At 43.9% G+C, this 17,347-nt stretch overlaps 1 protein-coding gene, 1 long non-coding RNA gene, 1 other non-coding gene and 1 pseudogene across 5 annotated transcripts; all 4 read left to right on the top strand.

The window, feature by feature from the left end:
* Positions 1-389: 389 nt before the first annotated feature.
* LOC135878769 (uncharacterized) lies at positions 390-16,899 on the top strand. 3 transcript variants are annotated; one of them, XR_010561403.1, is made up of 4 exons: positions 825-931; positions 1,138-1,261; positions 8,059-8,371; positions 16,829-16,899. It is a non-coding gene; the product is annotated as an uncharacterized LOC135878769 (long non-coding RNA). The 3 variants fall into 3 exon arrangements; XR_010561402.1 differs by lacking the exons at positions 825-931; positions 16,829-16,899 and adding an exon at positions 390-442 and having other exon boundaries at positions 8,059-8,493; XR_010561401.1 differs by lacking the exon at positions 16,829-16,899 and having other exon boundaries at positions 8,059-8,493.
* Positions 3,762-4,685, top strand: LOC135877620 (olfactory receptor 4S2-like; annotated as a pseudogene).
* On the top strand, positions 10,099-15,336 carry LOC135877089 (olfactory receptor 5AP2-like). Its single transcript, XM_065402440.1, has 2 exons — positions 10,099-10,712; positions 15,102-15,336. The coding sequence occupies exons 1-2, from the start codon at positions 10,099-10,101 to the stop codon at positions 15,334-15,336; spliced, it is 849 nt and encodes a 282-aa protein (XP_065258512.1).
* Positions 16,052-16,241, top strand: LOC135878821 (U2 spliceosomal RNA). Its single transcript, XR_010561426.1, has one exon. It is a non-coding gene; the product is annotated as a U2 spliceosomal RNA (small nuclear RNA).
* Positions 16,900-17,347: the final 448 nt, after the last annotated feature.

Here is a 17,347-nt window from a genome sequence, read left to right as displayed (position 1 = left end):
CGGATGTAAGCAATCGATTTTCTGAGTTCGATTTATCGCGTCTGGTTAAGACGCGATAAATCGATCCCGGATCGATCCCGGAAGTGCCCCGGATCGATCCCGGAAGTGCTCGCCTTCGACGCTGGTACTCCAGCTCGGCGAGCGGAGTACGCAGCATCGACGGGGGAGCCTTCCTGCCGCGTCTGGACCGCGGTAACGTCGGACTAAGGTACTTCGAATTCAGCTACGTTATTAACGTAGCTGAATTTGCGTACCTTAGTCCGAAGTGGGGGGGTTAGTGTAGACCAGCCCTAAGGGTACGTCTATACTTACTTCCTGGTCCGGATGTAAGCGATCGATCTTCTGGGATCGATTTATCGCGTCTTGTCTAGACGCGATAAATCGATCCCGGATCGATCCCGGAAGTGCTTGCCGTCGACGCCGGTACTCCAGCTCAGCGAGGGTATGTCTACACCCAGCCGCTAGTTCTGCAGCTGGCAATCGAAGTTCTGGGTTCGCGTCTTGTCTGGACGCGATAAGTCGAACCAGGAAGTGCTCGCCGTCGACTGCGTTACTCCAGCTAGACTAAGGCCTGGTCTACACTACCCGCCTGAATCGGCGGGTAGAAATCGACCTCTCGGGGATCGATTTATCGATTTATCCCCGATTATCCCTGACGCGTCCCGTCAGGACGCGACAATCGATCCCCGAATCGACGCTCTTACTCCACCAGCGAAGGTGGGAGTAAGAGCCGTCGACGGGAAGCCGCGGAGGTCGATTTTGCCGCCGTCCTCACAGCGGGGTAAGTCGGCTGCGATACGTCGAATTCAGCTACGCTATTCGCGTAGCTGAATTTGCGTATCTTAAATCGACCCCCCCCTGTAGTGTAGATGTAGCCGAGAGGAGTACCGCAGCGTCGACGGGGGAGCCTGCCTGCCGCGTGTGGACTGAGGTAAGTTCGAACTAAGGTACTTCGAACTTCAGCTACGTTATTCATGTAGCTGAAGTTGCATACCTTAGTTCGAATTGGGGGGTAAGTGTAGACCAAGCCTAATTTAGACCTAACATATCTTGACAGAGAGCAAAGGATATCCTAAAACAAGGCTTGCAAAGGCTGGTGTTTGAATGAAATTTACAAATAGAAAATTTGTATTGCAGGACATATTGTATGCTGTAGTAAATCACCCTCATCATTTTCCAATTGCTCACTGCAGTTCAGACCTGAAAACTTCACCACAGGAGCAAATTAGAAGCTGGGGAGATAAAGCTCATCACCATCAAGGTAACTACTGGGATCTGTAAATACAATCCATGGCTGAGTCTCTCACCTTGTTCTTTTCCTGCTTCCCTTTACTAATGTTAAAGAAAAGAAAACATTTCATGGAGACGCACTCCAAACTAATTCCACCCATCAATCAAAAATTAATTCATCTATGACTCTAAAAAATTCTTAGAAATTTCTTTCTTTGCTAATCTTCATATTATTATTTATTTATTTTAATTTAAGTTTTGAAATTGTAAGATAGGTCTATTGCAGCCATTAGAAGCAAGTTCCATAAATTGTAAACATTCTATCATTCTAACTATCTGCCTGTCTCCTAAATTTAATCCATTTCAGCTCATGATTACTCATAAAAAATTCTTTAGAACACAGGAAATTTAATTCAGTCAAATAAGTGAAATGGTAATGCATTTAGGGTCAAGTTCTCCAGTGGGCTCCAGATGCTTTTCATTGATCTTGTGACACAGTTTAACTGGCCAGTCAAGCAGGGATAATGGCTGCTTATCATTGCTGGAGAAGCACAAAATTGTTAAATTGTATTGGAGAGTCTGGACCATAAATTACTACCTGAGTCAGAGTTCTGGGAAAAGTTGGTCAAAATTTTGCACCAAAATCTTTTTTCAATCAAAATGGTTTTTCAGCTAAACGCAAGTTTTTGTGAAATAATCTTCACTTTGTCTTTTTTTGTTTTGAAAATCTGAAAAATGAAAAATGGCAAGATTACTTTTTCACTTCTGTTTTTTCATTTGTTAGTTTTGTATCATATTGTGTTTTTTTTAATGAAAACTTAGAACATTTCGAAGAGATTGAAAAGTTTTTGTTTTCATCAAAAATTTTCATGAGGCAATTTTTTTTCTTGAGCAGCTCTAGTTATGTTTAAAGAATGTTTGCCATAATTTATAATGGGACTGAAGCGAACTAAAGAAATTGAACCTGATTTGGAGAAACTGAAGAACCATTCTAGATGGCCTCTATATTTAAGTAATATCTGTGTGGCCCCCTGTAAAGTTCCAGTGACAGGTGAAATACTCCTGAGGGGGCCTTCCTCAGGGTTATGGCGATGGGTGACAGCCTTGCATTGGAGGTGGGGGGAAGAGGGAAGGACGCCTCGAGCAAGCAGCTGGGGGTGTCCTGTTTTCTCTTTGGGAAATATGGTCACCCTGTAGCTCCCAGCCACTGTGGGCAGAGGGGGAACCCCACAGCTCCCAGTCACCATGGTGGTGGAGGAAACCATAGAGCCATAGCAGCACAAGTCACAGACAGGTCACGGCTTTCATGAATTATTTGTTTATTGCCCGTGACCTGTCCGTGACTTTTACTAAAAATAACCATGACAAAATCTTAGCCTTAATCATGATGTAGCCTAGATCATGATTGCTTTAGATATCTCTTCTTGGCCCCAGGGACCTAAGAGCATTAGTAAGGGGCAGATCACCCAACTGAGGAGCAAGGGACACAGAACAAATGGAATTCAGGCATCTTGCGATGGAGTTAGGAAGGGCAGAGACAAGGCTCTCCCGTACACACAATTAACCCATCTGCTGCACTAACCCTTCTCTTTCTACTTCCCACACCACTAATATCTCTAGTTCTTCTATATTGCCATACACCACAGAAGAAACCAGGGAAGAACCTTGCTATCCATCTTTGTCTGGCCAGCACCCTCCCACAAAACCCAGGAAAATATATTAACAAACATTTTGTTCCAAAGGCAATAAAGTGAGGTGTTAGACTCTAATACAGACACAACAGGTTTCTGGGACAGTGGTAGACTCTGCATCATTGCAAGGAACAATACTGAGGTCTGGAATGATGTTAACAAATTAGATTATATAGTCCAATACCTCACTCTGATTGTCCCTTTCACAGATTTCAGTTTCTCTAAGGAACATTTGTTTAAAAAATTGGGTTTTATATATATGAATTTTGTGGTCATGGCAGAGAGATTCCGATGTTTGTCATAAAACTGATGAGGGAAGAATTTTTTTGAACGTTGGTTCTTTAATGAGACATCTCAGTTTCATGACTACATGACAAATCAACACTTTTTTAACATTTATGTGCCCAAAAACAAAAGTGACAGATCTGGACATTCCAATTTAAACAGCTGAGATCCCTGAAAGTACTGAATAATGCAGTAAAGATAAAATATATATATCATGGAAGGGCTAGTTGCAAAGCATAGTTGAGTGTTTCAATTATATTCAAAGTTGTTGATGATTCATTCAACCTTTTTGTTGTGCATGAACTATAGAATGAATCCTTCCCAAACTTTCCACACTGATTAGCTGAGTAAACTCTGTTCATATATTTCAACGCCTCAGGTTTAGTTCTTATTGCTTCTTTGGTTAAATATTAGCCAGTTTGTCTTTTAATCAACGTCTACCATTTTGCCAATGCATTTTGATATTAATCTCATCATTGGTTAATATCCAATTTATTGTTGTGTCACGACAGGTGAATTAGCTCCATGCAGTATATCCATCAGTACACTAAGTCCATGAAACCTGCACATAATGTGACTGAATTCATCCTCTTGGGACTCACTCAGGACTAGGAATTACAGCAAGTGTGTTTCACGCTGTTCTTACTTCTCTGTCTAGTCATTGTGCTCCGAAATCTGCTCATCATTGTCACTATAAAGCACAGTGAGTGTCTGAACTCACCCATGTATTTCTTCCTGAGCTTCCTGTCCTTTGTAGACATCTGCTACTCTTTTGTCACAGCCCCAAAGCTGATTGCGGACTTGCTTGTTCAGAAGAAAACCATCTCCTTCACTGGCTGCATAGTACAGCTCTTTGTAGTCCGTTTCTTTGGTTGCTCTGAGATCTTTATCCTCACGGTGATGGCCTACAATCGTTATATTGCTATCTGCAAACCCCTCCATTATACAACCATTATGAACAAGTGTGTTTGCAGCTGGGTGGTGGTGGCTTCATGGGTGAGGGGCTTTGTGCATTCCATGGTTCAGACTCTCTTAACCGCACAGTTACCCTTCTGTGGGCCCAATGAGATTGATCACTATTTCTGTGATGTGCACCCATTGCTGCAATTGGCCTGCACAGATACTTACATTGTTGGCATCATAGTGGTTGCCAATAGCGGGATGATTTCCCTGAGCTGTTTTGTTGTGCTGGTTGTATTCTATGTAGTCATTTTAGTCTTCTTGAAAACTTGTTCTTCCGAAGGTCATCTCAAAGCTCTCTCCACTTGCGCCTCCCACATCACTGTAGTCATTTTATTTTTTGGACCGTGTCTCTTCATCTATATGAGACCTTCCACCACCTTTTCAGAGGATAAGATAGTTGCTGTGTTCTACACCATTATGACCCCCATGCTGAATCCCTTGATCTACACCCTGAGAAATGAGGAGGTGAAAAATGCCATGAAAAAATTATGGAGCAGAAAAGTGACACTGGAGTGAAATGAAAAGTGTGAATGGTGATAGCTCTACAAAGTCATGGAGGAAGTGAGGTGAGTATTTGCCAGGGATTTTCAGGAAATCTGTGTCTCTTCGTTCCATTTCTTTAGGGAAAAGTGCAAGTGTTTCCCTCTGAATTCAGAGCTGCAAGCTGCCATCTTTCTGCTACTTCTACCATGGTTTTGTTTTAATAATACTGTTTATAAGATTATTGAAAAAACACCTATTTAAATTTTAAGTTATTTTCTTATCTCTTTGTATAAAGGTTATTAATTATCATGTCTTATAAGACACCCAATTACTGACCGAGTTTAGGTAGAATCTTTTCCCATGAGCATCTTATTTCATAATTCTTCAACAAGCTGTTCCTTTCACCTTCCTCTCAAGCAGCTGGTAGTGGTGACTTTCAGACAAAAGAAACAGTGATCTGATCTAGTACAGCAGTTATGGTTAAATGATGAAAGAAAGAGAACAACCAACATGTGACAGATGTTAGTCATGTTGTTTAATGAACTTATCAAGGTGTTTAGATCCTAAGTGGATGAGGGCCATATAAGAACCTATATGGAATCCAGTGGAACATATTCATACATTTTAAGGGGAGAAGGGTCCATTTAAACTTTTCTCTGTGCCTCTTTGCCTCTTCTGTGTGCATATTCTGCAGTGAAGTCGCAACGGTTAGCATGGAAATAATTGTAATGGCATCAATTACGATTACGATGACAAGATTACAAGAGAACAAAATCCAAAGCCAATAAATTGATGGTTTGTGAATGGGACTGAAGCTTGTATCATCACAAGCATTAGTGCCCATTGCCACACTTCACATCTCCTCCCTGAAAGTTAGATGTTCCTTGTGGAATGTGTCCAAGACTTACTATAGGCTGTTTATTGAGAGGCTGCAAGTATTTTAAAAAGAAAATAGAGCTAACCAGATATCAAAGGCTATTTCCATGGATGGTAGGCTACAAAACCTACAGAACTAGTACTTTAAAAATCCTAATAAGCCATAGTTTTTCTAATTCGTGGGTTGATGACCATGACTGCAACCCCTGCACGGTGCTATGTTTGTGCTGGGTTGTCTTGAAAGTCAAAATTATAAAACCCAAAGAAAGGGGAACCCTGGCTGTCAACATGAACGCAGAGACTCCCTGAAGAAAGCTGCTTAACAGGGGACTCCATATTGCCTCCTCTGACCCCTGGTGCATGGGAGCTGTCATTCTTAGCCTCTTCAGTCCTCTTCTATCACTCTCCTTGCATCTGCAACTTCCCAGACCCTTTCTTCAAACTCCTGTTCCCATATCTCCCTCAAAATTCCTTACTCTTTGTCTCCTTGTGCTCTCACCTCACATTCCTTTTATTTTTCTCTTCATTTTTCTGCCATCCCAAATTACGTCTCCAATTTCCCACCTTTACAGCCCCTTTCCTGCACCCACTACTTTCTCCTTGCCCCCCTCCCCATATTTACATACCCTCCTCAGTATCCTTCCCTGTCTCCCCCATAATCATATGATCCTCATCCCCTCCTGGCAGCATAGAAGACTGCTATCTCTCTTAAGGCATTCTGTCCCACTGGAAGCAATGGGAGATGATAGCCATCTCTACTAAGGGCAGTCTCACTGGCATACACAAAGGCTGTCTGGAAATAGCAGTAATTTTGATTTCAGGGTGGGCTGTAGCTTCAGTCTCATTGAAAAAGAAGGAAGTTGGCAGCCATTTTGGTCAAGTTGAGTTTACCTTTGTCACTCCTTGGTCATATGAAGCTTGAAAAAGGGCCCAGTATCCTGAGACTGAGTTAAAGCAGCTCTATGCCTGTTTTCCAAGGAGAAGAAGGAGGGAGAGGGACACCCCTCTCTCCATATCCCCTAAACAACATGAGGGTCTCTATAGCAACTAATACTCACTTCTATCTCCTTGCCTGGCATTGCCAAAAGTATTTCTATGGCAACTGACTCACCACTCCCTCACCACTCAGAGTGCAAAGGTGTTTTCTTGACAACTGAGTCAGGGAAACCAACCAAAAATCCAAAAATAGTGATTTGGGTGGATTATATACTTACAGATGCCAGAAAGAGCCACTTTGGGCCTCATGTCCATTCAGTGCAAAGGGCAACAGATTATACACACACACACACACACCATCTTAGACACATAGGTTCTGCATTCATCACTTCTATTTGGTGGGGTGCCCCACTAGGATCGGGCTATAAGTAGGCAGCACCTCTCAACCCAGGAGGTCGGGCTAACTAGATGGCTGAAGCAGGGACAACAACAGAGTGGCCGGAGTGGTCCCTTCTGGCTTTAAAATCTATTAATCTAATGGCCCAGTCATCCAAGCCCTATTTATTCAATTGTGGAACAAGATGGGGCTGCTCCCTCTTCCTCGAGTATTTGATGCCACTATGGGAAAGGAAGTAATAGCAATACAAGCCCACTACAGTATTGTGGTCTGGAGTCCAGAATATATACCTAAACTGAAAGTCTCTGATCCCAGTGTCACAATCTCTAAATTGAATTACTCTCCCTCATAGCTGCATACAGAGTGAACTGGACTAAATCAGGAGTTCTTCCATTTTATAAGGATTCATCCATTTCATTTTAACTCTTCCGACTTTACAGCCCCAGTTCAGTGAAGCATTTAAGGATTTGGTTAAGTCCGTTCCTATTCAGCAAAGCACTTGCATACGGTCTTTATAGAATCATACAAATGCAGGGCTGAAAAGGGGCACGAGAGGTTATCTAGTCCATCCTGCTGTGCTGAGTCAGGACCAAGTAAACCTAGACCATCCCTGACAGGTGTTTGTCCCACCTGCTCTTAAAGACCTCCAATGATGGGGATTCCACAACCTTCCTTGGAAGCCTATTCCTGTACTTAACTGCCCTTATAATTAGAAAGGTTTTCCTGGTATCTAACCTGTATCTCCATTGCTGTAGATTACTTCTTGCCCTACCTTCAGAGGACATGGAAGACAATTTATCACTGTCCTCTTTATAACAGCCCTGAACATATTTAAAGAGTGTTATGTGTAAGAACATGTTTAATGGGACTTAAATATGTGCCTAACGCAAGGAAATTCTTAAATGCTTTACTGAATAGGAATGAATTGCTGAACTGACGCATAACTGGGCAAATGAAGTTATACAACTGGGGAAAATGAGGCACAGAGAGGACAAGTGACTTGCCCAAGTCCCAGCAGACTACTGACTGAACCTGAAATAGATCTTAGGTCTCCTTGGTCCCAGTCAAACACTCCATTTTGTCAATATCCCCTTAGAAGAAAATTAATATGATTAAAATGAATTATTCAGCATGTCTCCTGTGTACTGTCATTCAAAGCAAACTAATGCTTCTTTTGTCTGGGCTAAATAATCCCAGAATCTGTGATCTCTCTAGTTGTTCTTCTGTGCACCTGGGATTTTGAGCACTGAAAAGCTTCAGGGATCAGGTCCCAGTGAAAAATTGCTGCACGACACACAACTATACTCCATTGGAATCAATGATGATACAGGTTTGTTCCAGTTTTGACACAAGTACAATATAACAATTCTGCCTTAGCAATGGAGCAGAAGCAAGTCACTCCAACCCAGAGCAGCCATTAAGGAAAAATATTGTGCCACTTTATATTGAGGATCCTGAAAAAGCCTAATGACCTTCATCAGTCCCTTTGAAATCTTCATGCAACAGTCAGGTAAGCTAAGTAATATTTCCAGACATTGTGTGTTTTTAAATATCCATCTCTTTAAAAAAAAAAAAGAAATTTACATGGAGCTTTTAAAAATGTAGTTGTATGTTTAAAAATTGTAAGAGCTCCAACAGGAGAGATTTAGAAATCTTGGTAATATAAACTAGTGGCTAGGAACCTTGTTAGGAATGTAGGAGACCTGGGTTCAACTCCTTGTTCTGAATCAGTTTCTGCTCCTGGATGTTTTTTAGGGTGACCAGATGGGATGAAGAAAATATCGGGACACATGGGGCGGGGGGGGGAAGGGGAGTCCTGCCGGCGGAGCAAAAAAACAACAACGACAACAAGAAAACGGAGTCCCGCCGGCGGAGCAAAAAAAAAAAAACCAGGAGTGGGAAATATCGGGACAAATTGCATCCTGACAAATGCCTAAATATTGGGACAGTCCCGATTTTATCGGGATGTCTGGTCACCCTAATGTTTTTCTACAAAATATGCTGTAGCTCAAACAGGAATTGATGCAGTGAAGTTCTGTGTTATAGAGGAGGTCAAATTGATCATAGTGGTTATTTCTGGCCACCAACTGTACGATAACCTTAGTCTCTTACTGCCCAGATGTGTGTCCTAACCATTGGGCTATTGGCTATTCTGGGGATCAATCTCCCTCTCACCAGAAATTCTATCCTGGCTCTAAGAAACCTTCCCAATGGAATTTTTGTAGAAACTGGAGAGTGTAGAGGGCAGCTGCTGGGATTGGGAATATTTATCCTTGATGTATTTTCACAAAATGTTTTGGTTTTGACAAACAGCTTTGGTCTCAGTCCCCCTCAGTCCTTCTTTCTCTGTGCTGAGACGGTGAGCAAGAGTACAGAGGGATCAGGAATATTTATCATTGTTTTAATGATATATGAGTGTTTCTCAAACTGGGGGTTGTGGACCCCTGGGGTCCGTGAGGGAAGTCCAGGGGGTCCGCAGGCCCCACTGCTCAACTCTGCCTCCAAGGCAGGCTCCTTACCTGCCCTGGTTCTGTATGGCTACCAGAAGCGGCCGCCAGGATCCTATGGCCCCTAGACAAAGGAGCAGCCAGGTAGGCTCCGTGTGCTGCCACCACCCAAGTGCCAGCTCCACAGTGCACCCTGGCCCCTCCATCTAGGGGAGGCAGGGACCTGGCAGTCACTTCCTGGGAGCCGCTGTAAGTGCGGCCGGGACCCCGCATCCCTCACCCCTCCGCACTCCAACCCCTTGCCCCAGCCCAGAGTTCCCTCCCATACCCCAAACCTCTCATCCCCACCCCAGAGCCCGCACCCCCAGCCAAAGCCCTCACCCCCCTCCCACATCCCAACCCCCTACCCCAGCCTGGTGAAAGTGAGTGAGGGTGAGGGAAAGCAAGTGACAGAGGGAGGGAGGGGGATGGAGCAAGCGGGGGAGGGAGGGCTTGGAGAAGGGGTGAGACAGGGGCGTGGCCTCAATGAAGGGGTGGGGCAGTGGGTCCTCAACAATTTTAAATCAAAATGGGGATTCTAGGGGTGCTAAAGTTTGAGAACCGCTGCCATATACCAAATGGAGCAAACAAACGTATCTGGGCATAAAAGATGGTTTTAGCTTCTGTTAAGAGGTTCACCAGCATCTTGGGGGTAACGACGAAAGTGTAGCAGGTGTTGACAAAAGCCAAATGGCTGATAAAGAAATGCATGGGGGTGTGGAGTTGGGGTTCAACCCTGATTAGCACAATCATGCTGAGACTTTGTGCATTTGTGAGCACTGAGAGTTCCCTCCTGGCCGTGATGGCATATGACCGATATGTGGCCATCTGTAACCCACTGCTGTATACAGTCACCATGTCCCAGACAGTCTGTGTATGGCTGGTAGGCTACATAGCTGGGTGTGTGAATTCGGCATTTCAGACAGGATGTGTGTTTCGACTGTCCTGCTGTGGATACAATGTCATTGATCATATCTTCTGGGACATCCCCAAGCTTCTGAAGCTCTCCTGCTCCGATAACTGCCTCTCAGTGACCGTTTCTGTCCCTTTCTCTGCTCTAATTGGTATGAGCACCATTTCACCTATTCTGGTCTCCAATTTCTGCATCTTCTCTGCTATTCTGCAGATCTGCTCTGCTAAGGGCAGGCACAAAGCCTTCTCCACCTGCACCTCCCATCTGACCTCTGTGGCTTTGCTTTATGGGACTGGTTTCTATATGTACATACATCCCAACTTAAAGTCTGGGCTGGATAGTGATGTGGTGGTTTCTGTGTTTTACACACTGGTGATCCCCATGTTGAACCCCCTGATCTACAGCCTGAGGAACAAGGAGGTGAAGGACGCCCTGAGGAGAGTGATTAGGAGGTCAGATGTTTTCTAAACGGATATAATAGTGGATATGACTTTACTACATGAATGTTCCAGCCTTAACCTTGATGTCTCTCCTAACCACAATATTAATTCTAGTCTCATACACAAACTCAACTCTAATTCTAATCTCAACAAAATACTGTCAAATTTTAGGGATATTAATTAAGCATTAGAGAGATTTATGGAAATCTAAGGAAGAGCAGGAGGTTTTAAGCCTTTAAAATATTCTGTAATCCTTTTAGGCAATTTATCTGAGAACTGTGACACATAATGCAGACATCTTTTCAAGTCAGCACAAGGTTAACCTGTTGGGTTTGGTGTGCTGGTTCTGGGTCCTGTTGATGGCCTCTGATATGTGGAAGGTTGGACCAGATGATTCAGTGGTCCTTTCTGGCCACAAACGAGATGACTCTATTGCTAGGCATATGATTAAGATTAGAGTAATTGAATAAAGGTTTTCAGTCAGCTTTTTGTCAGCTAATAGTCACATCTTGGTGCTATTCCTGAAGCATTCAAGGGTTTTGAGCAGTGAGAGGAAGAGAAATCGATTGAATAGCTTTAAAATAGGAGAGCTCTGAGGAGACCCTAGTGCTCCTTTAGCTTTTGAGAACTGGGACCCAGGATACAGCCATCACTTCTAGACAACACACAGCACGAGTCACATGATCGGGGGTGGGGGGGAATAGGAGCTGAGCAGATGTTTTCAAATCAGCTTTTTGAACTTCAGATCTCCTGACATCCCTACTGTTGCCATCATGATTTTTGGTATAAGTAACTGGCTAGGGTCCAATGCTACAAGGTACTGAGCACTATAAACTCTCAGTAACATCACCTGGAGCTGGGTACTCAAGGGGTCCTGGGTGACATTGAGCAGGACCAGGATTTGGTGAAGGGTTCACTGAGAGCCATAGTCTTTTTGAGTGTTTTTCCCCTCATCTGTAAAATTTCTGTTCCCTTCAGATGAAATTAACAATGATTGGGGCATCTGTCTATGTACAACTTATGAATTCTGTTTGATCTTATGGAGTCATCATGAAATCATTATAGCATGGAATGCCTGTAGGTGGATGTGGAATTCCACCATTTGCTGATAGTGGCTGTAGCACATCTCCCAGACCAGATTCAGTGATGGGTCATTAGACCTTTAGTAGTTTCCCATTCTGGTGGAAGCACCTGGGGACAATGGGGTGGCTGAAGCCTAAGGAAAACAGTTTGACTGAGTTTCTCTGCAGCAGGCTTGAGAATTGGAGAGTGGAGAAAAAACCCAGCAGCATAACAAATAAATCAGGTGTTGTTGGTGGGATATATAAACTCAAGACAATCACTGAAACAGGAAACTTTGGGCAGGAGAAGGAAGAGACATAGCATGGGGGTTCCGGTTTAGCTGTGGGGTCAGCCAAAGTCAGAGAAATCTATCTGACCTATGAATGCTCCATAATTTTGAAGAGAAAGCATGAGCTGCCAGGGAAGGATCCTGGTCACCCCAGAGAACACTGCTCAAACCTAAAGAGCTTTACAGAGTGGTGAGAAACCTGAGATAGGGAAATGTGTGCAGGTGTGTTTATTTTTTTGTATAGATCTGTGTATTTCTCATGTCATTAAGTGAAGAATAATGGTGTTTTGGAATCCTGTGCAAAGTCTGTCTCTGATTCCATGTGCTTTCACTATCATGTACCCTGTAAACCAGAAGGCTCACACCATTGGTGGGTTTCTGGGGGATGTGCATGAGTTTCTGGGGGAGGCAGAATTCATTTCAGGGCCTACACAATTGGCAGAGAACTCCCCACGGCTAAGAGACGAATCAGACATGAGGTCTGCATGTGGAAGGTGTGTCTAAAGGCCCAAAGACAAGGACAGTGCCTAAACTCTGCCCAGACCCAGCAAGCCAAGGTCATTTGGGAGTCACCATTTGGATACATTCAGGGCTAGAGTTGCCACTTCCAAGACACACAAAAAATCCTGGCCACTGACTGTATTGCTCCCTGTCAAGGCTGTATCCCCACTTTGAACTTTAGGGTACAACTGTGGGGGCCTGCATGAAGACTTCTAAGCTTAATTACCAGCTTAGTTCTGGTCCGCTGCCACCATTCCCAAAGACTAATTCCCTTCCCTGGGAAGCCTTGAGAAACCTTTCACCAATTCCCTGGTGAAAGAGATCCAAACCCCTTGGATCTTAAGACAAGGAGAAATTAACCATCCCCCTCCTTTCTCCCACCAACTCCTGGTAAATACAGATCCAAACCCCTTGGATCTTAAAACAAGGAGAAATTGACCATCCCCCTCCTTTCTCCCACCAACTCCTGGTGAATACAGATCCAACCCCCTTGGATCTAAAACAAGGAAAAATCAATCAGGTTCTTAAAAAGAAGGCTTTTAATTAAAGAAAAAGGTAAAAATCATCTCTGTAAAATCAGTATGGAAAATAACTTTACAGGGTAATCAAACTTAAAGAGCTCAGAGGACTCCCCTCTAGTCTTAGGTTCAAAGTACAGCAAACAAAGATAAACACTCTAGTAAAAGGTACATTTACAAGTTGAGAAAACAAAGTAAAACTAAGACGCCTTGCCTGGCTATTTACTTACAAGTTTGAAATAGGAGAGACTTGTTTAGAAAGATGTGGAGAACCTGGATTGATGTCTGGTCCCTCTCAGTCCCAAGAGCGAACAACCCCCTAAACAAAGAGCACAAACAAAAGCCTTCCCCCCACCCCCCAAGATTTGAAAGTATCTTGTCCCCTTATTGGTCCTTTGGGTCAGGTGTCAGCCAGGTTACCCGAGATTCTTAACCCTTTACAGGTAAAAGGATTTTGGAGTCTCTGGCCAGGAGGGATTTTATAGTACTGTACACAGGAGAGCTGTTACCCTTCCCTTTATAGTTATGACACTCCCTGCCTCTGGCCATACCATGTCGACCCAACCTGATTTCCTGCTCTCAGGTGCCCCACCCCCACCCTCAGCCTGACCCCCTCTGTCCCACAAGCCCTGGCATCCAGCCCTCCCAGAAGCCTTAGCCCTTAAGGAGTATGGTTACACCTGGGATCAGTAGGACTCCTTGGTTTAGGGTAAACAAGGGTAGGGGACCCCAGGCTATGGTTAGACTTGGAGATGGTACGGATCCTAGGGGCTAATAAGGCCTCTAAGGGATAGGTTTATGCCTTGGGTGAGTAGGGATTTCTAATGATTGGGATCCCAAGGCTAGAATTTCAAAGGGTGACTGGACTATAAAAGTGAGGGGCAACAATACTTCCAAGTTATCACTCCCTGTCCAGCTTTCTCTTTTCCACCTAAAATGACAAAAGAAACAGCCTATGGACTTTGGATGCAGATCCTGACCTGAAACTTGGTCAGCAATGATTATGGGAACCTGTGGTAAGAACTTCACTTTACACCAAGTTTAGTTTGATAAGTTGAGAAAGTTTTTTATCTTTATTTTTCTTGTAACCATTTCTGATTTTAATGCCTTATTACTTGCACTCACTTAAAACCTATGTCTTTGTAGTTAAATACACTTTTTTTAATCACAATTAATCCAGTGTTGTGAGTCATGTGGGTAACTCCATTTAGGATGGCAAGTTGTTGTATATTGTTCCCTTACAGGGACAACAGACTTACGTCATCTGAGCTGTTCAGGACAGGGCTGGACAGTGCAGTACAGAATACACATTTGTTGGGGAGAAAGCTACGACTGGGAGTGTGTTGGAGTCACCCCGCATGTGGTAACCAAGGCTGGTGGAAGCCAGAGTATGGCTGGAGTGTGCTAGCAGGCTGTAGCTATACACAGACATTCAGGGTGTGACTTGCATGCTCAAAGGCTATTTGTGAGTGGCCCAGGTTGGAGCTCTAGCAGCAAAGCATTGTGAGGCACTCAAGGTTGCAGAGGTGGGGTGACACAGCCCTGACTGGTCCGGATTGCACCCCGCTATGTCATAAAGACAATAATCAACAATCCATTAGAATCAATAAGGGAATGGTCCTGTGTCCTACAGGTTTCTCTGAGCTTTGAAACAAGTGCAATATAACAATCCTGCTTCGCTCCAACTCAGAGAAGCCATAAAGGAAATGTCGTGTCACTTTATACTAGGGTGCTGCAAAATCTAATTAACTTTATCTGACCTTCTGAAATCTTGTTGCAATAGTCAATTAAATTCATCAGTATTTCCAGACATTCTGTGCTTTTAAAGGAACTTCCTTTGTTAATATTTTAACAAAATAACATGGAGACTTTAAAAATGTTGTTGTATGTTTAAAAGTATGACTTTCAATTTAAATTATAGATGATGGAAGGTCCTGGAAGTTTAAGCTCTGGGTTAATATCTGTACAAATTAGGAGTGGGGAGACGAAGTGCTCAATCCATAGTGGCATAAAGTAAGGCTGTCCCCTCAGCTCCATAGTCTTCAACATATCTGTGGAGCCATTCATCCGAGCAACTGCCAGCAGTCCAAATGGCTTCAACCTGTATAGCAACAGGATGAACATCCTGGCCTATGCAGATGATCTAGTCCTGATCGCAGATAACCCCGAGAATAACCTCCAAGGAATACTAGATATCATGAGCCCTGCTGCCAACTGGATGAGACTCCGCTTCAACACCATGTCCTTGTTCCACAATTGCATTTAATATGCAATCCTCACATCAGGGACTTATCAGATATTGAAATTATTCAAACAGATCTTAGCCAAAAAAGGCCGAGAAGCAAGAACATGCTGCCTCAGCCCAAGCCGGCCACCTAGAGACTGCTGTGCTCCAGCTGACACCAACAGACCCGCCATACCTCCCATGGCACCTCAGGAGACTTGCAGCCTCTCGCAGAGCCCTGCAGCTGAGACCTCGGGCTGGGTCACAAAGCAGCTGGCAGCTCTCATCCCATCAGGCATGTGCGAAGGCCGGCTTTGGCCTCAGCTGCCTGATTTCCTGCCTTTGCCTTGCCTGCCCACCTCCTGGCTTGGAAAGGTCAGCCAGGAGGAGGAGACTCTTCTGAGTTGTGAATGTCAAGGAATGGCCTATGCCATGGGGAAGGACAGAAGCAGCACGGAGCCACGGAGGAACTTGCCAGATAGGCCAGGCAGGATTTCTCAACCCAGAGGAAGCATAGGTTGGCCGGCAGGCAGGCATCAGGGGAAGCCTGGCACTATGCCTAGCTGATGCGTCAGCTCATGGTGTCAAGCACTGAAGGAAAATCTATACTTATTGTTAAATTACTCCTAATTTGTGATATTGCTGGTTATATATTATGTGCATTTTATGATTTTTTTAAAGCAAGCTTTCTATTATTGGATAATTTAAGCATTGTACCCAGATGATTAGAAACTTTTTTTATAAATCCACGTTGTAGATAATTTTAACATAAGCTTTAATAAAAATTTTAAATTTGTTCTTATCAGTTTAATATCTGATACGTCCCCAATGTGGGGACTGCATATTAAACACATTTGTGGAGCAGGGACATGGGCTAGGAACTTGTTTCTTCCATTCTGTCCATTGTCCTGGTAGCAGCAGCTGCTGGCGTCCTCAGGTGGCTCCCCGGCTGCCTGACTTCTGCAACTTGGGAGCCCAGGGAGACAGTGGACTCCTGGAGAAGCAATTTTCAAGTCTTCTAGGCTCCCAGCTGTGAAGCCAGGACTCGGAGGCTAGCCACACTGCTGCAGAAACATTGGGGTCCCTGGCCCTTGGACAGGTTGCATGGTGGAGCCACAAAGCCAGGGATCCCCCACCCTGCTACAGACCACATTACAGGCCTGGCCAGAAACCACAGACTTTGGAGGCCCTGGCATCCTGTGACAGTCTGTACCATTATGTTCAACACTTTTACAAGACTATGATACATTTTATAAAAAGTGTGCCTTGTAAGGTATCATTTGAAAAACCATAATCTACTGGATATTATTATCCTATTGAAATATGGGTAGCAATGCTATATGTTAAGTTATAAGATTCTACTGTATGATTGTTACTGAAATATGTTGTAATTCGGGTAACATGCACAAACCTTTTTTTGAGAGACAAAGACACACTGGCACCGCAGCCACATGTTAAAGGGCTATCACCTGGGTAAGCAGCCATTTTCAATCAGGGTGGAAGGTGTAAACAAGAAATTTACATTTCATCACAGGGATGGTTCAAACCTCACATCCAGAGGAGACTGTTTTGTCACCATGACTCAGCAAGGATATTTCCAGCACAAGGAATTGAATTATAAAGAAGGTAGGAAAGGCTTGACTTCACTCCTCCTCCCATTTCTCTGCTCAGCTTGTTAGGTATTAGCTTGTGTATTATCTTTTATTTCTTTTGTAACCAATTCTGAGTTTATGCATCATTACTTGTAATCACTTAAAATCTATCTTTCTGTAGTTAAACTTATTTTATTGTTTTATCTTAACCAGTGTGTGTTTGGATTGAAGTGTTTGGGATCGTTTAAAATGGAGTGAAGTCCTACGTGATGGTCCCCTGCATTTTGAACTTGCTCGCCGACAAGCTGAAGAGGACAAAAGGTGCAGAAGGAAGGAGAGACTGGCTTCCAGTCATGGTCAACAGCCTCCTGCTGAGCCTGAAAACATCTGCCCTCATTGTAATAGAACTCGTGGTTCAAGGATTGGCCTTATTAGCCACCTGAGGACCCATGACTCCCATG

Source organism: Emys orbicularis, chromosome 4, assembly GCF_028017835.1.
Source record: "Emys orbicularis isolate rEmyOrb1 chromosome 4, rEmyOrb1.hap1, whole genome shotgun sequence".
Classification (NCBI taxonomy): domain Eukaryota; kingdom Metazoa; phylum Chordata; order Testudines; family Emydidae; genus Emys; species Emys orbicularis.
Note: the sequence above shows the minus strand (reverse complement) of the source record. Positions and strands in the feature narration are given on the sequence as shown.